The sequence below is a fragment of the Haliotis asinina genome, chromosome 6 (genome assembly GCF_037392515.1).
Source record: "Haliotis asinina isolate JCU_RB_2024 chromosome 6, JCU_Hal_asi_v2, whole genome shotgun sequence".
NCBI lineage: Eukaryota > Metazoa > Mollusca > Gastropoda > Lepetellida > Haliotidae > Haliotis > Haliotis asinina.
In genome coordinates, this window is record NC_090285.1 from 36686769 (window position 1) to 36714715 (window position 27947).

General features: G+C 44.0%; 1 protein-coding gene and 1 pseudogene across 1 annotated transcript; one reads left to right on the forward strand and one right to left on the reverse strand.

Moving 5' to 3' along the window:
- Window positions 1-13371: 13371 nt before the first annotated feature.
- Window positions 13372-14674, reverse strand: LOC137287835 (uncharacterized; annotated as a pseudogene).
- Window positions 14675-15811: 1137 nt separating this feature from the next.
- On the forward strand, window positions 15812-27860 carry LOC137286373 (tryptophan--tRNA ligase, mitochondrial-like). Its single transcript, XM_067818189.1, has 7 exons — window positions 15812-15942; window positions 21606-21793; window positions 22663-22744; window positions 23494-23574; window positions 24731-24813; window positions 25333-25451; window positions 26626-27860. Exons 1-7 carry the CDS (start codon window positions 15832-15834, stop codon window positions 27072-27074), a joined length of 1113 nt encoding a protein of 370 aa, XP_067674290.1. The 5' UTR covers window positions 15812-15831; the 3' UTR covers window positions 27075-27860.
- Window positions 27861-27947: the final 87 nt, after the last annotated feature.

The window sequence follows — 27947 nt, forward strand, 5'->3', positions numbered from 1 at the left end:
ACAATGCGGTTAACCCGGCTCTCCCCAGGTTTGAATAACCCGTGTATCCAAGCTGTTTTGCTTGAGCTTTTAATTGTTTTACTGTAGGAGGGGCTTCTAAACCTAGTAATCTCAACAATGCTGACTTCCGCATTCTAGAATACCCGATCACACCTCTCTGTTTTGCGACCCGCTTGAGCTCGCTTACAGTAGACATCGTGTTTACACCTAAGAGAACCAATGTCTAATTGGTTCACAGTAAGGGGAGGTAACCCTTTCACACACTGGAGTCTATCTTGAGCAGTCGCCTACGTTCTTTTATGTAGCCTTTTTTATTCTCGTAGATGAGTTGATGTCTGACTACGTTCGCTCCGTGAGCTTTACATAGACAGTAGTGTCCTTTAACCCCGATACCACACACAGAACACGTGTAGTTAGGACTTCCCATATGGAAACAACAGAACCCCTGATTCCTGCATTTCCTACCACAGGCCTCGGTCTTCCCCATAAGTATATATTCGCATCGGTATGGAGCGGGTCTCATGTTTACTTATATAGGTATTTTAATTTAATTGCTTCGCAACCAACGCAGTAGCTGCTATACCCAACACTATGAAGCCCAGTTCACGATTCATTTGTCCCTTGGATGGTGTGTAGTACTGAGCGAGTGTGGGTTTATTGAGCGGTTCCAATTGTTTACCAGTTAGTAGGTAGTATTCTTTCATTGCTTCATCGACATCGTTGAATGTTTTAATGGCATGGTTTTCACGCTTGAGTTGTTCATTAATAAAATCGATCCTCTGGAGGCGTTTTTTAGCGTACTCGGCCTGTGCCCTTTGTAATTTCTCAGTAGCGAGATCGTGCCGCTTCCTTTCTTCCTGTATTTCAGCCGCGTGATCATCTCGTAGTTTCGAGAAGAGGAAATTACTCCCGGAAAATGACAGGGCATTCACTAACGCCCCACCGACCATCATAGCTATCGTGGCCATCCCTATATTTATTTCATTATATTATCAGGTATTATTCCTTGTTTTACTAGGATGTCTTTTGTGGCCATCGCCATACCTTGGTTCATTATGAGCATACCCATATCCTGCAGGTTGAAATCTAGCTTGATAGTTGGTTGTTTAAGCACCATTTTAGTCAACCGAGCGTACCCTACTGCTAGACTGGCGACCACTGTGGCGTGGTATGCGTCGTTGACGAACGTTTTCCCCTCAGACATTATGTATATGATATAAAATATTTTAAATTATAACATGATATGCGGGTCAATAGTGGGGGATACCCCCACACCCCCACTGTTGGGGGTTACCTCACTGTTGGGTGGTGGCTCACTGTGGGAGGGTACCCCCACGTATAACCATGTTATAACCACAGCAGCAGTTACGCCTACAGCCAACAACAGTCGGGGGTTGGCCACTTTATGTTGGTTACACCACCGTTTTTTACCGGCAGCTACTCTCTTAGGATTCTTCTGCCTGGTTACTGTGGGGGTCACTTCCCTCACTGGTTCCTGTGAAGGGGTCTCCTCCACTGTTGGGGGTACCTCCACTGGTTCCTGTGCAGCATCCATCTATACTATTATTATTATTCTTTCTCTCAAATTGACAATGTTTTGCCGTGATAATCGCCGCCGTCACTGGAGCCAACAACATACCATATTTGTGGTACAGCCCGCAGCTGATAGAGCTCACGGCGTGTTCGATAAAAGGGTCTTTCTCGAGGTCTTCCCACAGGTAAAGTCGGCGCTCTGGTGGAATGGGAAGGAAGTGTGACACAATACCGGTGTATATCTGGGTCATAGCCGATCCTATTGTCTTTGTCATTTCTGCTCCGAGCCGGGACTCGTATCTAGCGTACAGCTTATCGATTTCTTCGGCTGACATTTTGTGAATTTTATCCGGAGTGTAGTCTCCAAAGTAATGTTTGGCTTTGCCGCCAACAGCCAACGCCACCAGTTTCTCTCGCTTGGGGGAATCCCCCACAGTGGGGCCTGCCGGCGGCGTGGTGGAGACCCCCAACTGTTCGAGCAATTCCTCACACTCCATCTTATAATATAACAAGTAAGATTTAGTTTTAACTATATAATACCCGATACAGACAAAACACAGAGAAATGAAGGTTAAGTTGCACACGACAAACACTTCAAATATCATAGCTATATACTTAGCTTTGCTTAGCTTTGCTTAGCTTTAGCTTAGCTTTGCTTAGCATACTATATATGCTACTGGTTGGTCGGTCTTTAGCACGAGCTTAGCGTGTTTAGTTTCAGCGAGCTGTTTCTTCACCCGTTCCCGTTCTAATTTGTTCATCACATCGTTCTCTCTCAAACACTCCTCGAACGAATCCCTGTCCTTGCAGTGAAATAAGGCCACCCATCGCGTCTGCTCCCTGAGGTCTTTCAACACCGAGTTGAACTTCTGCGTTAGCACCCAGACGCTGTGATTTGCATGCCGGCCGGAGAAGGCCAGGTACGATAGCATGTCTCTCTTTTTTGTTATCTCGCGATTAGCGCTGCAGTCGTCCAGTATGAACAGCGTCGGTTCCCCATTAAATTTCTCGTGAAGAGCTTTCAACCAGTCCTGCAGGCGTGTTCCAGGGTCGATTTTGTGTACGTCCGGGTCCGTCATCACCCAAGGTCGCGCGTACGTTTTATTCATGCTCAGAGTAGGGCACATGATAACGATGTTATCGAACACATCCTTGTAGTAACTCTCCAACATATCCAACACGAAAACGGTCTTCCCACAGCCAGTCTGCCCGCACACTATGGCGCAGTGTGGGTCAGTGGGTAGTTGTGGGTACCCCTGGGGGTCTCCCCCACTAGTAGATGGCTTGCACGAATCTCCCATTGTCTATATTAAGTTGCGCGTCCATAATAACGTACAGATATAATTTCAACTTACCAGCGGTTTGAGCCTTCTTAGTAATCTGGATGGTTATCCCTTCGCTGCCGTTATCTATACGGCGCCCGCTACCGTGCAGTTTATCATCATCCGTGGATCGCATGTCCAACCATAGGGCGTACTTGGTGGTCAGGTATTCACCGATCTGCACGGAGCCTAGGTCCAGGTCCTTTGTTATATAATCCCCAACTGGTAGCTTTTTTATCTCATCCCACTGCTGGTGTGGTCTCATACCATGACTGAACAGCTGGTTGGGCACGCCCTCGATGGTCACTTCCACCTTTTCAATCTCGGGGTTGAAAAACTTCTCGCTGTCCCTCCGGAATGGATCGTAATACTCCACGGGGACGACCAGGATACCTTTCATCGATCGCGCCGGCACGTTCAGGTTGATATTCCACACAGTGTCGCTCTTATCTCGCACGACTGACCTATGCCTCAGTACGCGATCGTACAGGATAGCCATCTTCCCAGAGTACTGGCTTCGAACCTGCCTGGCCAGCTCCGGGCTAGTGACCATGTCGAACTCCAGAGAGATGTTGTCTATGGCATAACTGGCCTCATCACCGTTCAGCGTACGCACTACTTTGCTATAATCGTTAAACGTGAGCTCGTATTCGAGCCTATCACCCAGCGCGGCCTGGTAAAACGGCGCGTGTCCCGTGAGCAACTCGAAGTCGAGCGGCACGCAGAATCGATTCCCATATGCTCGAGCGATGGCCTTTTCACCGTCCGATAGCTTGTCTTGCTGGTCTTGCGTGAAGACATACCCTATGCGCGCCCGGGTTGATTTGCTGATACCCTGGTACACATCATTGACTCGTTCTCCCTCGCTTTTCCAGAGATCCTTGTAGCAGTGAAACACGTCGCTGTCGTCGATACTCAGCACCTCGTTACCGCTGATCTTGACGGTAGTTTTCTTGATGATAGCTCGACCCACGTTACGCACTAGCTCGCGTTTGTCGTTGTCGGAGGTCAACGTGATATTGAACGCCAGTCGAACAGTGCCTGGTACAATGAGGTCATTCTCACCAAGGTTTGGAAATCTAACCAGCAGAGTTTGATTCTGGTCTATCTTGCTGGGATTGTTGGTGATGGTCACCGACTGTCGCACGGCTCTGGCCCCTAATGGCTCTCTCAATCTTCTGAAAGGATCTAATTTTCTGCCGTACATTGTTATATAAAAGAAATATATTTTTAATACTAATGGATGAAGACATAGATATGACGGAGATGCCGGGCGCTAGTGCCCAGGCATTCGATGATGAGCAGGAGACCTCATTTACTAGTTCACCATTGAACCAAGAACTCTTGGAAACAACGGTAAATGATTATTACGAAAGTTTAAGAAGAGATAAAAACTACGTTGAACCACAGGGTCGATACCATAAGAATTTTTTTATTGATACAAAGGGTGTTCTACGCCTTAAGTCTGACCCAGGGGTTGACCTCTTTAACAAGAGCAATAAAAAACCACTGGCCTTGTCAACTCTAGCCAGCCGCCATGGTGTCGAATTTATCCGTAAAAATCTAAACATGAATGATTACGGTGGTACCATACCTAAGACCGTTAAAGAAGATCTGCAAGCTACCAGATCCCACCTCACCACTAGAGATGAAATGACACCACAGCGTGCTACAGAAGCCTCGGACAGCATAGAAAAACTGTTGAGCACCTACTGGGACAAACCGTTACCGGGGTTTGACTTTCCGGTAAGGGAACTGCGTGGCTTAGACGAAGCCGTGAAACGCGTGCGTGGAGAACTCGTGAACAACATGGGGAAACTGAACGAAATCGACGAGCACATCGCTAGGGAAAAAACCAAACTCAACGAAACTGAAAACGATGATATGAAGCGCCGTATCAATGAACGACTACGCGATTTAGAAGACGAGAGACGTACACGATTGGAATCCGCTTCCTCGAATCGTGAACAGCTTCGATCCCAGATCAGTCGTATTCGGGAAACAATCGATAGAATACTGAATGAGGATACAACTTTAGCCAACAGGATTCGGATATTGTTCCGGGAGCAAGGGATCACCATCGCCAGCATTCTAACTGCATTGGGTTTCATCATATCAACCCTGGTGGTGTCACTGACAGGGGGAACCCCCACACCTGCCGGCGGGGGAACTCCCACTCCCACAGGCGGTGGTGTTAAAGACTGGATAAAAAAACTCGGGGAAGGCCTAGCTAAACTGGCTGGTAAAGCCGCCGAAGCCCTTCCCGGCATCCTGGGTAGCATCGTCTCGTGGTTGTTGGGCGCTCTGTCTAAAACTGCCATGTGGCTCAGTCAAAACCTGTGGGCAGCCATCGTCGCCGTGGCGGGTCTGGTGTACGTAGCGGCTAAGAAATCTTTAACCAAATAAGTCCCAAAGTTACCCCACCAACCACCAGGGCCGTTTTATTATCAATATGCTGCTGATAGGGGGGTAACCCCACATGCATATGGGTGTGTGTGGGGGGCACATGAACTTTAGACTCCGGGGGTGGCGCCACTATACCCTTTTCACGTGGTGGGATGTGTGGGATATAGGGGGTGTTAATATCGGGGTTGATACCCAACTTTTGGTCCGCCGTGGCTATGACTATTTTGTTGTTATAACCCACCACTTTTTTTATTCTCAGTTGCATATCACTCGGAGCCATGTACAACCCCACGCCGAACACGTAATTGACTTTCGATCTGGCGTATTCTAACACGTTTTGGTAACGGTCGATGGCCCTCGGGAGATCAACTGGAGAATTGATAGCATCATCAACGTTGGAAACGAACTGTTTCTGAGCGTCGTAAGCAGTTCCCTTACCGAGGATGTTGGAACGCGTCATCGACTGCGCACCCAACAGCGCCCACACGTACGTTCGAATCGAGTCGTTCAAGCGTATTGTACCAGCACGAGTGAATTCTTTAGATGTTTTTGAGATCATTTTAGTCCAGGCTGTGGCTGCATCAGGATTGGTTTGCTTTATACAGCTGACATGGATCTTTTCATTCGTTGTGGGGCCTGTAAATGTATGCCGGTTTGGGTTGTATGAACCATCTTTAGAACCGGCATAATATGTTCCGGACCTGTAGAAGTACACGAGAACTATACCGAGACCATGGTTCACACCAGGAAGGCGAAAGTCTTTATTCGTTGGAATCTCAAACTCCCCACAAACACGTTCATAAGCGCGCCTATCATAGGGGTTATTCGTCATACTCCACGCTTTATCTTGGGGAAGAGGAGCACTTATTTCCTTCAATATTCGTCTCGTTTGATAATAAATATGAAACAAAATAACCGCCTTACTCAGTTCGTCTATACCGTAGTCTGGTGTCACACCCGACCCTGTCGTCGCACACCACACAGCAAAGTTGAGTTGGTTCTGCCAAAACTGCATTGGGTTTTGATTCCAGTTTACCACCGCCTGCGCGTTATTAACGGACACGATATAGTTTTCAAAGATATCAATAAAGGTTGTTTTAAACCCCGTACCATCTGCATTCACCACGATTTTCAAGTGTGCTAAATCCATATTATAATATATAATTCATATATTATAATATGTACATAACACTTCCAGGAATAACGAGCGGTGAGGCCGTTCAGCTGACGCACGCGATCGATAACACGTCAGGCCAACTCGAAGTCGCACTCTGCGATATCACCTACCTACCGCAATGGACTAACATCAATATCAGCAACAATAAGCTGTTCGTTAGTGGAACTCGCAGCCAGATAACTGACGGCTACTACAGCGTGTGCTCTCTAAACGACGAGGTCTTCAAACCCCTGGGAGCCGAACTCAAGATGAACGACTCAAACGGCACAGTGGTTTTAATCAACAACGGAAGAAACCCCTTGAGGCTCGGCCGACCATTAGCGAGGATACTCGGTATGCCTCCTGACGAGATAACACCAACAACAACCGTCACAGGCACGAAGTTACCCGACCTAGTACCGTACCGAGAGCTGTACATTCATCTCGGTCAGGTGAGCACAACGTACAACATTCAAGGAGGTCACCCTTCCACTATACTGAGAGCAGTGCCGGTGAAAACTGAGAAATACAACGACGGTAGAACCGAGTCGTTTTCACCACGACAGTATAAGAGATTAACCCAGGGAAACATACCTGAGCTGACAATATCGGTGTTAGATATAAATCATAATCCTGTAAATATAGGATACCTCAGCTTAACGCTTCATGTAAAATGACCAGCGCACAAGGGCCCGGAGTGAAAAAATGCGTCAATATCGGGATCTCCGACCTCGGAGACACGCGCGGTTTCGACGCTCCTGGAGTAGATGGTAAATCGTACGCCTTGCAACTGAAAAACAACATTTACAAACGCGTTGAAATCCCCTCCGGTGGAACCCTAAGTGATATGATAGATACCACAAGAGCAACAGTCAACACTAAGTACGCCCTTGTCAACACCGGTGATAATAATTGGATAATATACCCATCGTTCGGTGGTAAACTGTTCGACTTAGACGATGTTGAGAGCACTACCGTCGTCCAAAACAAACCATATATGCTCGTCTTCACCGAAGATGACAAGTGGGTGTTGTTACCCGATAACGACGACTGGTTTCTCAATATTAGACTCGTCTCCCCTTACGTGTTTACGGATAACAAAGACAACCACCTAAACAAAGTCGTGAACAATGGAACCCTGCTCGTGGCTTACGTCCCAACTCAGAGACGTAGCGTAGTCGTCAGCCCAGTCAACACTATGGCAGCCCACATGCTATCGAGTAAACCAGCCATACAAAACGTGAAATTGCAGTTGGTGTCTGAATTCGAAGGTGTGGTCACTATACTAGAGGATCTACCGGCAAACTCAACACTGGTCATTAAAGTCTACCTAGGGGAACCATCGGGGAATAATATCGAGATCGTGAAGGGGATCAAACTCGGGTGGGTGAAACGACACCAGTATCAAGTTTGCAACGTTTACGTGCGGGTGGGTGTCGACTCCAACACCAGTCTGCAGGGGGTCAACGTGATCGTGGAAAACAAGATATCACTAACCAATATCTTCCTGCCTGACAACATACACTTCATGGGTATGAAGTTCACCCCTGAATTATTATCAGAAAACCAGTTGGAAATTATATCGTAATAGTATAATAATGACCAGTCATCGTCCCAACACTACGCTTAACGACCTGGGAGATACGGAGGGATTCGATCAGCCTGGTGAGGAAGGTGAATTATACATCCTGCACTTCAAAGACAACGTGTACAGACGGGTGCCATTACCAGATTTAAAAGAGCCTAAATGGCTGATCAACTTAACATTCACCTCACCTTATATCACATTAAATAATGGGTTGGTCTCTAAGATTAAGAACAACGGTATCTGGGCCGGGGATTTCATTCCGGAGAGGACATTAATACACATACCATCTACTGGTTACGAAAAAAAGGGGTTAAGTGCTTATCCACACAATAAATTAACATTTAGCAGTAATCTTGATAGAATATCCTCCCCTTTCACCCTCATCATAGAAGTCTTCTTTACGGCTTTATTCGATGGAGCTCCCCCAATAGTACACCAAATTTTACCCGGGGTGTCAATACGCTGGTATTACATAGACCAATATTGTCGTATTGTTATACAACAGGATACCACGGGTCCTATAAAACATTTAATAAACCTCCGTGGGGTTTCTATTACAACAGGAAATTCTATTAGCCTCTCACCTATTGCCCTGACTAGTAGTCTAGAACTTGTAGACTTCAAATTCATTGATAGATTTTTAACTGAAACCCAATTAAAATATCTTTCAAAATATACATTATAGGATGGGTCTGTACCCAGTCGTAGAGGAAGTAGCGAAGACGCTGGAAACCGTAGATGGGTTCCGCTTGAGGCAGTTATGTGATGTGAAACGCCAACTAGAACAAGACCGTGACACGCGGAAAGCACTATGTAAAAAGTACAATAGAGCTTTCAATATCGTGGACGGGGCTGACACTACCCTTATGGCAACCAGCATGGGACTAGGGGCGGCAGGCGTTGGGTTGTTAGCTACCATCGTGGCTGCACCTATAGTGCTAGGTATTGAAATAACGGCTGGGGTGGCAGGGTTGGCAGGGTTGGCGCTTAAGTTAGTATCACGCAGACTTAATCGTAAGGCATTGAAACACGACGAGATCAGGGTTCTGGCCGAAGCAAAGCTGAACACAGTGAGTGAGCGAATTTCCACGGCACTCTCTGACAGTAAAATCTCAGAAGAGGAGTTTCGTTCAATCCTCTCTGAACTCACAAAATATAACGGAATGAAACAAGATATTCGGTCCAAGTCTCGTAAGTCTGCTATCAGCGAGGACGAGAAAAAAAAGTACATAGAACAGGGGATACAAAAAGCCCAGCAAGCCTTTATTATGAACACCAAAGAGATCGTAGGCGGTTCACGTTAAACTGTTTCATCGATATAAACGTGACATAGGCACAAACGTTAAGTAGTAGGGGGAACACGAGGGCGATAGCCGTAAGCGAGCCACCGATCCTATATGGTCAGTCAAAACTTACAACATAGATAAAGTGGATATGAAAGCCGACGAACCTAACTTATACTACTTGAGGGGTGGGCCGGGTAGGGGGTTTGTAAGAGAAGAATTATTGATCGTACCGTACGGCACAGTGTTACCTCCTACCAACACAAAGTAGGCATAGTAATTACCGCCAACTTTTTTGTAGTAGGGGTAATAGTAGCAAGAGCTAATGACCCAACCAAAGCCTTATTTAGTAAATAAGGCTTTGTAGAGACATTTCTTGAAAGTGGTCCAGAACTGTCATTCCCTATACTACTTGCAAGGAGTTGCAACTGCGTCTCTCTCTCACACCGGTATAGAATTTCGGTTTCGAATCCTGGGTCGGTCCAAATATTTACTATCTATGTCTGACAGCACCCATGCTGTAGAGTTCCACCACAGTCGTCACATACAACATTAAGCTCGCCAGTGACATTCCTTGATGCAACTGTGCTTAGATCGATGCTCATACTGTTGATCACGAGACTGTTTAATCCAGATTTGATTGTGAATAGATCGCCGCCACATAGCTGAAATATTGCTGAATGGGGCATGAAACAACAAGGTACACAATCAACTTGACCTAGTTGACCTATAACGCGAATATTGTGCAAAACAGTGATACTCACTGGCACACTTATTTTACACGTTTAACAGCAACCGAAAAACACACAAATAATATCAGCACTGAAAAACAAATGTCAACACTTCAATAAGGAAAGTGTCATTATGTGTTCAAGCACCTTAAGAAAAAAATATGCAGTGTTTACCTGATGCGTGTTCACGTTAGGACGAAATAAGACGAGACTTGAGAATATGTTTTATTGTTTTTATTCCGAAATGTTCCATTGCCACACGTGAACAATACAGGGACAACCAAACAGGAAAGTATTTTATTTTTTTCACACATATGTCTATGAGGTTGTGCAACTGACTGATACATAATATTGCATATAACACTTTGATTTGCTTCTGTGAGCGAGTGAAATGCGGTAGAAAGTTACTGGTTTTCCTTTAGTCCATGAACAAATGTTTTCATGGTTTAAATAAACAAATAAATCATCGATTTAAACAAACGCATTATTTAAACATGTTGTAATTTGCTTTGCATTCACCCCACAACCTACAAACAGTCCCAGTCAACCCCCCCTCAAACCCCGTCACCCGTCATCCCAACCCAAGTCAGTCCCGTCACCCGTCATCCCACCTCCCTAACCCCAAACCCGTCACCCGTCATCCCACCTCCCTCACCCCAAACCCGTCACCCGTCATCCCACCTCCCTCACCCTCCAACCCGTCACGCGTCATCCCACCTCCCTCACTCCAAACCCGTCACCCGTCATCCTACCTCCCTCACCCCAAACCCGTCATCCCACCTCCCTCACTCCCCCAACCCGTCACCCGTCATCCCACCTCCCTCACCCCCAACCCATCACCCGTCATCCCACCTCCCTCACCCCCAACCCGTCACCCGTCATCCCACCTCCCTCACCCCCAACCCGTCACCCGTCATCCCACCTCCCTCACCCCCAACCCGTCACCCTTCATCCCACCTCCTACACCCCCAACCCATCACCCCACCTCCCTCACCCCCTCAACCCATCACCCGTCATCCCACCTCCCTCACCCCCTCAACCCGTCACCCGTCATCCCACCTCCCTCACCCCAAACCCGTCACCCGTCATCCCACCTCCCTCACCCCCAACCTGTCACCCGTCATCCCACCTCCCTCACCCCAAACCCGTCACCCGTCATCCCACCTCCCTCACCCCCTCAACCCGTCACCCGTCATCCCACCTCCCTCACCCCCTCAACCCGTCACCCGTCATCCCACCTCCCTCACCCCCCAACCCGTCACCCGTCATTCCACCTCCCTCACCCCAAACCCGTCACCCGTCATCCCACCTCCCTAACCCCAAACCCGTCACCCGTCATCCCACCTCCCTCACCCCCAACCCGTCACCCGTCATCCCACCTCCCTCACCCTCCAACCCGTCACGCGTCATCCCACCTCCCTCACTCCAAACCCGTCACCCGTCATCCTACCTCCCTCACCCCAAACCCGTCATCCCACCTCCCTCACTCCCCCAACCCGTCACCCGTCATCCCACCTCCCTCACCCCCAACCCATCACCCGTCATCCCACCTCCCTCACCCCCAACCCGTCACCCGTCATCCCACCTCCCTTACCCCCAACCCGTCACCCTTCATCCCACCTCCTACACCCCCAACCCATCACCCCACCTCCCTCACCCCCTCAACCCATCACCCGTCATCCCACCTCCCTCACCCCCTCAACCCGTCACCCGTCATCCCACCTCCCTCACCCCAAACCCGTCACCCGTCATCCCACCTCCCTCACCCCCAACCTGTCACCCGTCATCCCACCTCCCTCACCCCAAACCCGTCACCCGTCATCCCACCTCCCTCACCCCCTCAACCCGTCACCCGTCATCCCACCTCCCTCACCCCCCAACCCGTCACCCGTCATCCCACCTCCCTCACCCCCCAACCCGTCACCCGTCATTCCACCTCCCTCACCCCAAACCCGTCACCCGTCATCCCACCTCCCTAACCCCAAACCCGTCACCCGTCATCCCACCTCCCTCACCCCCCAACCCGTCACCCGTCATCCCACCTCCCTCACCCCCAACCCGTCACCCGTCATCCCACCTCTCTCATCCCCAACCTGTCACCCGTCATCCCGCCTCCCTCACCCCACCTCCCTCACCCGTCATCCCACCTCTCTCATCCCCAACCTGTCACCCGTCATCCCGCCTCCCTCACCCCAAACCCGTCACCCGTCTTCCTACACCCTTCACCCCATCACCAAAACTGAAACCCCGTCACTCGTCATTCCAACCCAAGCCCCTTTTCTCATCTTCTCACACACCCCTCTTCAACCCCCAACGCGTCACCCGTCTTCCCGTATACCCCTCATCCAAACCCAAAGCACTCACCCGCCAGCACGTCACCCGTCTTACCACACTCCTCATCCCGTCAGCCGTCTTTTCTCACACCCAACCCCAACCCCACTACTCTCACCCTAACCAGTCCTAAACACTCTTTTATCACACTTGCAACCTACTTATTTACCCCTATGATTAGGTTAGTGAATTTACGTCATCAAAAATGGAACCAAAACAAATTGCAACAGACAAAACATGTTTTGTTTCTCAGGTATGCCCAGTCAATCGCATATTTTATAAAAGTCCTTTGAAATTTGTAGTTACGAATATTATCCAAAAAAATGTGCATTACTGACATTGAATTTTTTTAACCACAAAAAAATAAAAAAATTAAACATCCCACGAACGGTATAAGAGGGGGTGGGGGATGTCGACTGAACGGGGAGCGCCATGTTGACATCTTTGTTTGGCTAAAGGTGCTTGAGTCGTCTTGGACATGGCTGCTTCTTCTGATCGGAATCTGAAACAGTGAGAATGAAACGCTGCTACTCCTTGGAAAAACTAAAATGAAATGACAAAACAATTCATCACACTGTACGTACGTCAAAATTGCGTTTAATAAAAGTCATAAAACAGTAGCTTCTGGCCTGGTCAATACTGGTCCTACTCCGGTATATAGAGGCGCTCATGTGCATTCTGTATCTGAAAGTTGTTGTACCTACCATGTGAAGAAATAAGGCATTGTCTCTGGGTAATCAGCCTAACACTAGGTTATTAAATGTCATTTACAAGATTTAAACAACATATGTCGGTCGTCGTGATTAGAATTGCTGGTGTGACCAGTTAGCTATCAAGTAGAATGTTTCTCACATGCGAGGTAGTTGTTTTCCAGCAGAGGCATCTGCGATTTCATTGCTACACTCTGAGCAACATTACACGTCATCTGGCTGTTGCTCGGTATGTACAGAGAGACAGGGGTCTGGTGTTGGATGAAGGACTCGGAGTTCCATCTCGAGTTTGACTCTTGTAAAGTTGGTCTTCAGATGGCTTCCCAGCGTCTGACGGCTCCAACCACAACCATCCACTTCCAGTGGTAGTTGACAGGACATTCCATGACAGTGTGAGCAACCAAGTATCTTGACTTCCACGGGTATTCTCTGGCGCGGATGGCCTTCTTTGGGTCCCTGGACCCTAGACAGGCCTCAGAACCCGGCACAGCCAACACCTGTCCTGGCCGACTCTGGTAGTGAGTGCGGATGTGAGCTCTGCATTTGCAAGAGATGAACTGAGAATGTTTGAAACCCAAACGGACATGAATGGTCCCGCTGTCCTGCCCTGCAACAGACAAACTCAAATATACATATACGCCAGTCAAATGTAATTATAATGTAACCTGTAATAATGTATGTGTGCGTACAAAAAGCTCTGTCTGATGTTTATGCGATGGCACAACTGAACAGCTGGTTAATGGTATCTATACAGTTAAGTTACCTATTACTTTTACATTTCCTACAACCCGTGACGATCAGGGTTAGAACTGTTTTTCAGCAAACCTCACTTGTAAGAGGCAACTAATGGGATCGGGTGGTCAGGCTCGCTGACTTAGTTAAGACATCATTTCCCAGCTCATGCTTTTGATCACTAAGTTGTCTGGTCCAGATCGGATTATTTACATATGGATGGATTACTGTGTGCCAGCGATCCATGAATATCCTAGTCAGAATCACCATTCAGTAACCCAAGCTCTCCGTAAGAGGCGCGCCCGGGTGGTCAGATTCGCTGACTTGTCTGTGAGTCGATGCTCATGATGTCAGTCATTGGATTGTCTGGTCGAATATTCACAGTATGATTACCATCATACAGGGATATAGCTGAGTGCGCTGCGTTAAAGGTACAAACAAAACAAAAGAATGTTTTCAACACTCAGCAGTCCCTACTTACGTGAACAAATAGTGATTAAATTCCAACACACGGGGTTTAAACAACTCATTAAAGAAATCAGTGTACAACATGCAGTTGAGGTGCTTCTGCTTCAATGTTAATGCTAATTACTCACTGTTTCTTGCTGGATCCCAACTAAAACCTGTGCATCATGCCTTGTCACCAGCCAAGACGGCCGATATGAAGGTGGCCGATATGGGAAGATAACTCTTCACCTTCCACACGTCTTGCTCTGTCTCCGACGGCCCGGCAGTCAGCATTTGCTGGATGTTCCATGAGCCAAGTTCGGGGATCGAACCCAGAACTCCGATTTTAACCCGTCTATCGCCTCTCATCATGGCTTGTATTCCTGTAGGCAGGTTGCAGAGCTGAAACACGATCCGTACAGTCTGTCCTGGCATCGTGGGGGAAATATAGACTGACAAAACAGTGGGAGCGAGTTGAATGCGGCTGCGTATCCAGGCAGATGTACAACAATAACGTCACGTGATACGCAGTTCCACGCTCATGGTGTGACGTCACAATACCTTGCAACTGTGACGCTATGTGACTAGATCTGTTGTGATGTCATGTTTAACCTAGAAAGCAGATCCCCTTCGTAGTTTGATGAATGGTTACAAACCTAAAATTTGTTTCACTCAACAATACCCATGCAACAACCAAGTGAGCGAGGCTGACCACGTAATCCCGTTAGTCACCTCTCGCCACGTATGAAATCTAACCTCGTTCTTCCAACTGTCCAACATAGCTTCGCCATAGTATATATACCTCCGTTCCAGTACACAGACTTTACCAAGACGTTTTTCTAAATACATTTATGTATATATACTTATTAATATTGTTTATAAAATTATTACATTTATTCGCGTATTCATATAGTTTCTTTTGTTTTTAGTTTGTATTTCGAAACAGGTTTGCACATATAAATTATTTCACTATCAAATAAACAACCATGCCGTATGCCCTTGTACATTTTATGTTGATAAATTTATCGATGCAGATGATATTATGACCGTTTTCTGTCTCTTTAACATTCATTCCTTACCAGATGCTGATGTCTCTTCATTGAATAAGGTGAATTCCACCAGAGACCTTATGCTGATTCGATATGTAGCAAGAGTTTATATGTCGGGATGAAAAATAATAATTGATACAACCGCAAGTAAAATCTCAGTTTCATCGGATCCCAAGTTCACAACTTACGTTATCGGATGGCAGTGTTTACTCGCGCTATAACGAGGTGTGTAGTGTCATGCAGACATTCCAACTAACGGTGGCTTATATTGTGTTTAGAACAAAGTATTCTTTCATAAGGTGGTGAGTGCTGTGGTTTACAGGTAGTCCAATGCGAGAGAAAAAAATGAATGTCAGAAAGCTCACAATACAAGCTGTACAGTACTTGTCGTAAACCACATTAATTTCATATAAACAATAACATGTGTGCATGGAACATTCTATACTTGCATTGGTTTTCTGAACTGACGATACAATACTTCCCATCCATTGTTCAGAAGTGTCCTCCAAGTGAACATACAGTTCGAGTTTTGTACTAACCAAAATGGCTGCGCCCTTGACAAGGCATGTGCCGATTTGTGTACCTTTGTTGCAACAGACCGGATTGTTATCCAGATTGTCAACTAACACGAACTCAGATAGTCAGAAGAAGAAGGTATGTCCACTAGATAGTGAGCTAAGCTGTTGTCAATTGCGTTTCATTCTAAAAATGAGACGTGCTACATATCTGTCCTAATTTCGATCACGTTAGTGTAAAATTGCATGTGTGTGCTATATTTCTTGGTATTTTTGGAAACACCAAGGAAACTTTTCCTGGTTACGTTTGCATGTTTGAATACGAGTCCCAAGCCATGAAGAACGCTCAACGTATGGATTACATAGAAAAGAGGAAATGCTTTGTTAATATTAGTTTTTGTTTGTTGTAATTATATTTATTTACAGACCAGGAACTTTCATCCTTGACATGGCCGTTTCTGTCATGGGGAGATAACCCTGTTAGCACTAATCAGACATTCATGAACACCAGCATGTGAACAGATCATTTCAGTTACTACATGTTTTGTTTATCTGGTACTCAACATAATAACTTTTCACAAGTGTGGTTAACCAGATCCATCTACTGTCGGTAGAAGTTGGTCATTCGTGAAGAGGTTGGTCGCCCATATAGATTATCCTCCTGACTACTCCAACTTCTCACACAAGACTATTCATAAGGATTTTAATCATGTACTTCATGAGGGTTGGCTGGTTGCATTTGGGCTCTACAGACTTAGTCCAGAAAATGAGGCGCTGCCTCATGCATGATTATTTGGCTTGCTGTGAATTTGTAGACCAGACAGGTTCATAGATGTGGAAATCCGGTGGATTGAGACGAATTGAGCGGTGGATTCGTAGACATTAGTAAATGATGTTAGTAAATATTAGTTTGGTATTATTATTAATTCTGACATTAGTGCTTGAAAAGTGTTTGAGTTTGGTGAAGTAAAACAATATATTAGGTAATTATGATCGGTGTTTAAAAAAAAACATGATGAGAGGCATGCAAATATTATAATAATCTCTGAGTTTTCTGAAATAAATACCAAACTACACAATAGGTAACTATGATCAACATTGAACTACGGAAACAAGCTAACAAGTAGCAGTGAAGAAGAAGGATAGAGTGTGATGGTCACCGACAAATAATTAATAACACACTTGAATATACACACACTATTTCACAATCAAAACAACTCATTACTTCCTATTACCACAGAATTGATCAACATTCAATGACACAGACACAAGCCCAGAAGTAGCATTGGAGAAGGTGGGTGGGTCACCGCCAAAGTAATTAACAAAACGCAATCAAAACAACTTACTAGTTCCTAATTAACATTCACAACAACTATGTTCAACCGAATGGCTTCAATGAGTAAACAGTGAAAACTGTTTAACTATTTCATTGTTTTCTTATTTGCGGAAAACAAAAACACACTCACAATATATAAGCATACACAGCTAACACGCAACGTTCCCACAACGTTATGTTTACGTCCGGGTTTGGTTACGTCGGGAAATGACGTAACTAGGACGTCATTAGAACGTCTTAGGAACACGTCATACCACGACCTTGCCACAACGTTACACATTACGTTCTCGCTACGTCCTTGCAACGTATTTTTCATACTTTGGTGTAACGTACTCGTAACGTTGTGAGGACGTTCGTTTTATATATTTTGTTTACTTGACCTATTAGAAGATGTTTGCATTTGCAGTTGACCATCTAAGTAGTTATCAGGACGATATTGAATCTAGAACAACTTTTGAATAAATTTGTTTTGTTTGCTTTGTTAAATGCGTTCAACTGAGGAAAATATATAACTTCACGTTTGAAGGTTATGAGAATGTCATTCACAGACGTTGTCACAACGTTACACTTTATGTAACCAGGACGTCGTAACAGCGTGTATTTCAGACCAATCTGCAACGTTCGTATCACGTTGTGAGGACATTCTGTCCACGGCTTCCCAGCACTGACCCGTTGGAAAATCGTTACATTTTATTCTCCTCATCCCGGAGCTTACTTGATGGAATATCATATTTAACAGGGTCGAAGCATGTGATATTTTTTTTTTAAATTACCGTATAGATTTATCTCTTCAGTATATAATGAAGTGTATTCAAAGCATTTACTTTATTTTTGTTTCATACAGTTTATTATTACATGTATATTATACACTTATTGTTGTGCTCTTGACTTCACTCATTTCAGTGAAGTTATGAAACATGTTTCCTTCTATCATTTAACCCACAAGATCCAAATTGAGACACATTGCACATGACTTCTTCATGTGACGTCATTGCCTGTGCGAGTACTTTCCCGCTCCTGACATCACACTTCTCGCGCGGCTGCCAGCCGTACAGGGTTCTGTCTGTTCCTCACTTTTAAAACGGGCTCATTGCCATAACAGTGAGTATTTTGTGTATTGTTGATGATGAACCTAGAATCGGCTGGGATGTTTTCGAAAATACATGCTAACACGAAGTGCGTTTAAAATTTCCGCCATTTTGGATACTGAGTAGTGTTTACATACCATATCGTATGTGGATTCTGGGTAAGCGATTTTATTCTTTGAGTGTTTCTGTTTGTTTGAATAATATTTACATAAATGTCGTATTGAATGTAGTATACAACATTTGAAACCGTTACTTGTTACACAAGTGTTATTAAACGTAAGCATAACTGTCGCATGCTCAAAGGCTGTACGGAGGGCTAGGCCCATGGATGTAATTCTATCATTCAAAGAGGCAATTCTAGGTAAGAGGACATTTCTATCTTGTGAAATGCCATTCCCCTCCTTCTCCCCACCCACGTGGTTATCTTTTCTCATATGCTTCTCTTGCCATAGTTGTCCGAAAATTTACTATTTCATCATGTATACTCCATTGTCAGCTGCAACAAATGCATCATTTCCCCATATATCTTAGAATCAACTTACAACTGGGCTTTGTCACCAATACCAAGGGTCTGGATAAAAAGAAACGGAAGATTTTGGGCATGAAAACGAACGCTGTGCTCGAAAGACTGCGCTTGTTTGAAATGAAAACAAAGAAAAATTCCGATTTTACACCACATAGCATTTTCGGATATTTTCAAACATCTAGGCATCTAATCATTGCTTACAGTGGCTCATTACGCTTAGTATATTCAGGGGAAGAGTATCATAGCAGGAAATAGCAAATTAAAAATAGATACGATGCAATCATTTGATAATTCATAAAAAAACTGTCATGTCAGTGCAGCGTGACACCATGACTGACGCAAATCTCGCAGAACGACAGCGGTAATTATGGGCATTTCTGGCTTCTTCTTCTGTAAACGATAAAAACATAACAATACACAGATACTCAGAATAATTCTGATTACTTACATCTCACTTTTATGTACAAAACATCCCTAAATCAAGGAAAGAGTGCTCTCAAAACCCTGTGTACCCATGTCAGCGAGGCCACCATTTTGCAAGAAATCGTCCCTCGATAGTGATGTCACATGTAAACATCATTGCACATGTAAGGCAATTTTTTGGAGGTGAAGCTCAGTTGAACAAGAGTAAACACAATGGCCATATCATTCACACTGCACTTTCAGCATTGTGATTTACATTTTTCGTTCAGATACTTTTTCATGAAACTAATTTCAGTACATACATATATCCTTGTTCAACATCATATCATATGTGGATATAGGGGATGCGTTTTCATTCATTGAAAGCTTTTGAATGTTTGAATATTTCCACGGGAAATTGACTCAGTAACTGTACTAAGGATCTATCACAGTTTAAGCCACTACACAACTGTTAGTGGATCACATGTGCTTTAGTTCCTGTGATGTACAATATTCAATATGCTGGGACAAATATTGCAGTTTCATATGAACACGCTAATAAACGGCGATTTGATTCAAACTTATAAGTAAAATTGATAATATTAATGAAAATAATTTGAACATTTTCTTTGTAATTTTATAGCCGTACGAAGATAGCCAGGACCACGTGAGTGACAACCGTCACTTTTCAAATCTTCCGAAAACGTGCACCTGAAAAAGAACACAATAACAAAAAAAACAAAAAAAACTCCTCGGCGTTCAGGGTGTTAAAAATGTAACGGCATGTTCTAATCTTGTGCTTTTGGATAATATTAGGTCTTAAAGATAAACTATTCTTTTTTACAGATGCACGCTGCCGCTGGGAAGATGAAGTGCAAGTCCAGAATGAAACGTTTCTTAGCAATGTATTATACTTGAATAAATGGTTCAGTGTAAACAAAAGAAGCATCTCTGTTATTTGCTACCAGGGCTCAAAGTAGACAGTTTCGAAAAATCCAAACCACATATTTATAATTGCGGAAATAAGTTTTCAAACTGTTGATCACTTGACTTTTTTCAGCATTCGTAATTTAAATCTAACAAAAACAACGGAAACTATGACTTTTATCCCAGGATATTGTTATGATCATGGTGACAACAACCCAGAAACCTAATACAAATATTTTACTGTACATTCTGAGTACGTATATACCCCAAAAAGTATAAATAACGTTGTTACAACGTTATGTTTATGACGTCACGAGGACGTTATTTTTGGGTCGTATGAACGTAGAAAATAACATTGTGACAGCGTTGTGTCTATGACGTCACAGGGACATTATTTTTGGGTCGTATGAACGTAGAAAATAATGTTGTGAGGACATGTTTTCGACTCCACAAAAAAGACTTAAGTGGGACGTTACATGCTGACGTTCTGGGGACGTAAACGTAACGTTGAGACAACGTCCTCAGAATGTACTTTTGTTAGCTGGGTAGTGCTTTATCAAAGTTAATATGCTTGCAGAATAATTTATTCAATTATTTATACACGTCTACGAAATCACCGTCTACGAAACAGTCTGGGTTACGAAATCACTGCATCTTTGAACTGGTTCAGTTTGCGAAATCACCGTCTCCCGATTATTTGGTGTGTTGTTTAACGCAGCACTCAACAATATTTCAGTTATGTGGTGGTGGTCTGTTAATAATCAAGCCTGGACCAGACAATTCAGTGATCAACAGCCTGAGCATCAATCTATGCACATTTTAAATGGAATACAGTGGGGTGTCACCCAAGGTCTGACCACCCGATCCCATTATTTGCCTGCTAAGTGAGTGAGTGAGTGAGTTTAGTTTTACGCCGCACTCAGCAATATTACAGCTATATGGCGGCGGTCTGTAAATAATCGAGTCTGGACCAGACAATCCAGTGATCAACAACATGAGCATCGATCTGCGCAATTGGGAACCGATTACATGTGTCAACCAAGTCAGCGAGCCTGACCACCCGATCCCGTTAGTCGCCTCTTACGACAAGCTGAGTCGCCTTTTATGGCAAGCATGGGTTGCTGAAGGCCTATTCTACCCCGGGACCTTCACGGGTCTTGCCTGCTAAGACAAACATGGGTTGCTTAAAGGTCACATGCAATGCAAAAAACAACTTTGCTGATTCTGATACCTATCAGCATAGACTTACAGAAACAGATTATACAAACTGCAAATTGAACTTATAAAGTTGAATAATAACGCAGTAGAAAAAAGCTTGAGATATCGCAGTCCAAACAATTCTCTAATTTCCCCCAGCGCTCTAATTTTTCACCAGCTGTGCTGTGCTGTAACCATAGTGCATGTATAGTGATTAGGTTCACACGGCTTGACCCAGGAAGGCAACTCGTATAAACACAGCAAGTGATGCGTGCAAGGATTATTGTTACCATCAAGTTTGCTAACCACCAACTGCATTTTTTCAGGCCTCAAAGTTTGCACATTGTCCTCCAAGAGTCTTTTCTGGCATACAGCCAACTGGCATCCCTCACCTCGGTAACTACGTTGGTGCCATCAAGAACTGGGTTCAGCTGCAGAAGAAGTACGATGATGTCATCTTCAGCATTGTGGACCTCCATTCGATAACAGTACCTCAAGATCCGGCGGTACTCAGGTGTGATATGCTTACAAGCCTGGTAGTGTGTCATACAGATCCTGGAACAACCCATTGTAGACCACGTAGTCCAGACTGTGTGGCAAATTTACATTGCCAAAGTTTCAAGAATGAAGAGAGTTTCTGGGCTGCTTCGTGTTGTATTTAATTTTGATCTTATCAGACACTAGCAGTTACTCTTAAAGGTCTTGATGCTAACATTCTTTTAAGGCTTAGTTTAGAACTTGATGTGATTGTTTTTCGCTTTTATTGAATTTTTGCATTTTGAATTGACTCAAAATTTGAATATGAATGACTTTAGGGACGGTTCATAATTCATATCTTGAGAATGAGATCTTTAGGGAGAGGCACGTGTGCCATGTGAATGACCCCACCAGATACTGATTAAGTAAGACATGTTTTTAAGTTTCTAAGACAGCCCACTCAGAGGACATACGTTTATTTAACGTGTCCAGCACTGACTGTTAGTTACTTATTTCATTGTGTGGATTGCATTTAGAAGTGTCACAAGAAAGTTTAGAACCTGTGATTAAAGGACATTTGAAACCACTGGATCAAGTTGAAACTTTTACATCCTCTACCCCCAACAGTGAGTTAATTTACCTGTATACTTCGATTTGTATTTTATTGATCATTTATAACAAAGTGGATGTAATCGTCGTAAACTTCCTAGCAGGTGTACCGCTAAACTATAAGGTTCTGACAGGGCACTGACAACCAGAAAAATACTTTTGTGAAATTTTGTCTCATAGATAAAATGACCCCCTTCTACTGACTGCTTTTTTGGGGGTCCTCAAAATTCAGCTTATACATGGTAGTATACTGTAAGAACTTACACAGCCCTCAAGACCAACATGTTTTGCTTGCAGGGAGAATATCCTGGATATGACTGCCTGCCTGCTTGCATGTGGCATAGACCCAGGGAAAAGCATCCTCTTTCAACAGTCGGCCGTAAGTGGAGTCTCATTGCTACAATGTACACAATTACGCTGTTATTCCAAAATTTCGTAAAAAAAATCAATGAGAAAGGGTCGAAGCCTGGAAGGGTAGCTTAGTGTTTTAAGCGTTTGCTCGTCAGGGTGAAGACACAGGTTTGATTTCCCTGTTGTAGGTACCGTGCATGACACCCATTTATGATGTCCCCTTGAGTGATATTGCTTAAGTGGCATGAAACCATACTCACTGACTCACAATGACAATTTACCAAGGTGTGGCAGATTTAAACAGTGGATGAGGTTTTGCTCCTTTATACAGCATTTAACTTAAATCCTGGGCTGTGAGCTTGATAGGGTAGATTGTTCACAGTCGTACAGGTTTCAGACAATTTGTTAAACCCATGAACATCAACATACTGCTGACAAACCATGAAACATAATCTGGATAATTCAAAATGATGATCATTGCATCCTGTCATCCCTAAGGGATACAACTTTGCACAACAGTGATTGGGTCACCCTTGTCCTCTAATGTAAGACAGACTTAGTTCTGACGCGTAAGCCTTCCTCCTCAATATCTGTGTGTGAACCCTGTGAGGATAAAACTAGATTTGTGTTCTCCATTATTTACATGCTACTCTCATACGGGTATATCATTAATGAGTGTGATGTTAATTACAAGAACAAACATATGTTCAAAACATATTGTTTGTAGTTGTATTTTTATGTTTTTTCTTTGCTTCTATTTAAATATATGTTATTCAGGTGTGTCAGCATGCAGAGCTCAACTGGATACTGAGCAGCTTGTGTACCCTACCTCGACTCAATCATCTGCCCCAGTGGAGGGTAAGTGTCTTCACTGGTCTCATGGGGAGAGCATCTGCCACTGTGGAGGGTAAGTGTCTTCACTGGTCTCATGGGGAGAGCATTTGCTGCAGTGGAGGGCTAGTGTCTTCACTGGTCTCATGGAGAGAACATCTCCCGCAGTGGAGGGGAAATGTCTTCACTGGTCTCATGGGGAGAGCGTCTGCCGCAGTGGAGGGTAAGTGTCTTCACTGATCTCATGGGAGAGCATCTGCTGCAGTGGAGGGTAAGTGTCTTCACTGGTCTCATGGGGAGAGCATTTGCTGCAGTGGAGGGCTAGTGTCTTCACTGGTCTCATGGAGAGAACTTCTCCCGCAGTGGAGGGGAAATGTCTTCACTGGTCTCATGGGGAGAGCGTCTGCCGCAGTGGAGGGTAAGTGTCTTCACTGATCTCATGGGAGAGCATCTGACGCAGTGGAGGGTAAATGTCTTCACTGGTCTCATGGGGAGAGCATCTGTCACAATGGAGGGGAAATGTCTTCCTTGGTCTCACGGGGAGAGCATCTGCCGCAGTGGAGGGTAGAGAGCATCTGCCGCAGTGGAGGGTAAGTGTCTTCACTGGTCTGATGGGGAGAGCATCTGCCAAGAGGAGTCAAGGTCTGTTTCTGAATCACCAAGGAAACAGATGGTACTTATTGTTACTTTGCCTGAAGAACAACATTAAGGGGAATAAATAGAGTGTGGTTAGCTCAGAGTCGACACAACATATGTACAATGTGCCCAGGTTGGCTGTCCATGTTAAACTGTTCCATGGTATCTCTGTGGACATCCATTATTAAACATGGACTAGTCTGGACTAGTTCAAGCAGAGACATACATGCATCCATATTGCTATGGTAAATTATGTGGAATACTATGAAATGAAGCCTCACCTCAACCTCACCACACTACACCATGCCACACCTCACCTCAGCCCATGCCACTCCATGCCACACCACTCCATGCCACGCCACGCCAAGCCTCACAATGATTGATTGATTGATTGATATGTTATCATAACTCAGTTGTGTAGGCTCATGCTTCTGATCTTTAGTTTGTTTGATCCACACTTGATGCCTGTGGCCATATAGCTTGAATATTGATGACTGTAGCATTGAGCAACCAAAATGTCCAGTCTCTTTGATATGTGTTGTTTCAGGAGAAGTCTGAAAGGATGAAAGACCCGAGTGTTGGTCTGTTTACTTACCCTATCCTGCAGACAGCTGACATCATAGTGTACAAGTAGGTTCTCATCTGCATCAATGACATGGATGTAACTGCATTCATCAGAGCAGGGAGACAGTAGGGTTTACTTGAATAAATGTTCAGTTGTCATGCTGAAGACCCGGTGTAACAGGCCAAACTTTCCCCTTGGCCAAACTTTGGCCTAGAACAAATTTCCCTACCCCCTAAGCTCAGTCTTCCATGGGGAATGACTGTCCTTGGCCAAGACCCTACTGAATCTCTGTTATAAGCAATCTGTCCCCCATGTTACCTAGCCTGACTATTTCATCCATTTCATACCCTTTGTGTGAATCTCGGGGTGGAGAGATTGCCTAGTAGCTAAAGCATTCGCTGGTCATGCCAAAGACTCAGGTTTGATTCATAACATGAGTACAGTGTGTGAAGCCCATTAGTTTTCTGTATTCTGGCAAAGCAGCATAAAACTAAAATCACTCTAAGAATCTCAGTCACCTTGGAGAAAGCTTATCACTCTTCTGTCTGTCACACATATTTTCTGTTCTCTGTTTTTGTTGCCAGGGCAACTGAAGTCCCAGTTGGAGAAGACCAAAGACATCACATAGAACTGGCCAGAGATCTTGCCAAGGCTTTCAATCGAACATTCCAGGTCATGTTTCCTCGTCCAGAACTTCTCTCAAGTAAGCTGATCCTTATGAAAAGTGGATGATTTTTGTGACATCAGCCAGTATCTAAATGTGTCTAAAATTAGCCACATTGAGAAGGTCACAGTCAGTGATGAAGAAACATCGAAAGACAATCTGTAAGGGGACTTCATTTGACTCTGACTGCCATAAAATGTGTTAACTTGAAATTCACATGGGGTAGGATCTTGTTGAGAGATCATAAATAACCAGGATGGAATGTGCCCACCCAGTCCTCTTAATTTCACTCTTAAAACTGGGTAAACGAGAATCAGTTGCACAAATTTGGTGATTTACAAAAAGTTAAAGGCTTTCTTAACTGACTGGATGCACTCCTCAGTTAACAAGGGAGTGGATCTTGGGATGCACAATTGTTTAGCATTATACACCAGTTATCTCCCTTTGTACACGTCTACAAGATTGTATGTTTTTTTATGTTAAATCTCTTCTTTACAAAATTGTTTTGTTTACAAGTTATTTTACAAGAGATTTACAAGCTTGTAAATATAGGCTTTTTTCCTAGTGTAGCTTCTGACAAAATGCTCAGACCTGTACAACGGCAGAGAGTTTAAAAAATCCCATCGCCCGACGCCTGGGACAAGTCAGTTTTCATGTTGGGCAATCAGATAATGGTATTTTAATTATCCGTTTACTACTACATAATTTCCACTTATGGCTTCAAACTGCAAATAATCTTGGATTTCATTTCACATCTGCTCATAATGAAGCTATTAAAGTTAGCACTAATAATATAGTAGAGCTAGTAGAGAGTGAAATTATCACTCTTTGATAAATAGTCCAGTCAACATTAACATCACGCATTGTCATAAAGTCAGTTGGAAGTGAAAAATTAGTCAGGACAAGTTACTTTTCAAAATATTTTTTAATCTCTTCCGCATCCTCTTATACAGCACAGTTGTCAGTTTTTATTCTGTTTATCTGGGTAGCATAATGGTTAAAAGCGTTATCATGCTGAAGACCCAGGTTCAGTTCTCCACACAGGTTCAATGTGTGAAACTCATTTCTAATGACCACATCATGATATTGCTGAAATATTGTTAAAAGTGCATTACAACATACTTACTCTGTGTCATCATCCTTGTTAGCTTCTCTCCAAATTGCTTAAAACTATACTCACTCTGTGCTATCATCCCTGTTATCTTCCTTCAAGGTGAGGTACCAAGGATCAAGAGCTTAAGACATCCAGAAAACAAGATGAGCAAATCAGAACCAAATGCCAAAGGTCGCATAGACCTGACAGACAGTCCAGACGAGATCCGTGAAAAGATAAAGAAGGCAGTCACAGACGTAACAGCAGAATTGACCTATGACCCTGAAGAAAGGCCAGGTGTCTCTAATCTGATTGATATCCACTCCTCGCTGACAGGCCTGTTACAGGAGGAGATATGCGAGGAGAACATGCTTTTGAGCAAAAGTGACTACAAGGCCATGTTGGCTGACATTGTCATTGAACAACTGGCCCCAATAAGGGAGAATGTACTGAAACTAAAGGGAGATAGATCTCACCTTCAACAAGTGTTGGAAAGTGGGAATGAGAGAGCAAGGGAAATAGCGGAAGAAACAATGAAGGAAGTAAAGAAGGCTGTAGGGTTGTCATGACAACAGCTAGCTCATCAGTAACTATTGAACACTATCCATGCACCAGTAATGGTTTTGTTAAAGTGTTGTTCAAGAAAATATGCAATTATATTACATATAATTCTGTCTTTAAGTTGGAAGTTATCACTTCAGATTTTTCTTTCAGAAGATTTCAAATGAACCCCTCAGACTGAATCACCTCTGAAAATCATTTTCAGTCATTGTCCATGGGTATCTTTAAAAAATGTCTGTGTGCAGTCATAGATATTTATTCCAAAGGTGTGGTTAGGACAATATTCAAAGTATGCGCAGGCAAACAAGGATAACTTGGACTGCCACGAAGAACGTGTTTATGAGAAGTTGGTGGTGCACAGCAATGAGCAAACATTTGGTTTGCGAAAGGTAGAGCAGATGTTGGCTACTGCACATGCAGTGCATGACGATGAAATTGATTCCACTTGTAGTTCGCTGAGACAGGCGACATACTTCACCCATTGCACAACACTTTGAACATGGACAACCTGGGGCCCTTCACTGACAATGGCAAGCACAAGTGGATGGCTCTCATACATGCTAATACAGGTCAATTGTCAGGTTGGTGCTCAACTTATCCTTGTATGCCTGAAATTGCAACATATTTATGTGCAGTAAACATGAGCATAATCTATGAAGAGAATGTAGAGCTGGCTGAGAACTACAGAGAGCTTGAACTTTGTTGTTTTTTATGTTTGACTGTGATGTTAAAAAGTGAGTGATATGGTGTCATTTAAAGATGTACCGTGTGTAATAAAACCATTCAAAACTTGCTAACTGCAGTCTGAGACTTTTCGTCATGCTTGCATTCAGTAACTGCCACATGTCCAAATGCAGTTTTATAAAGTAACACTAACTGCA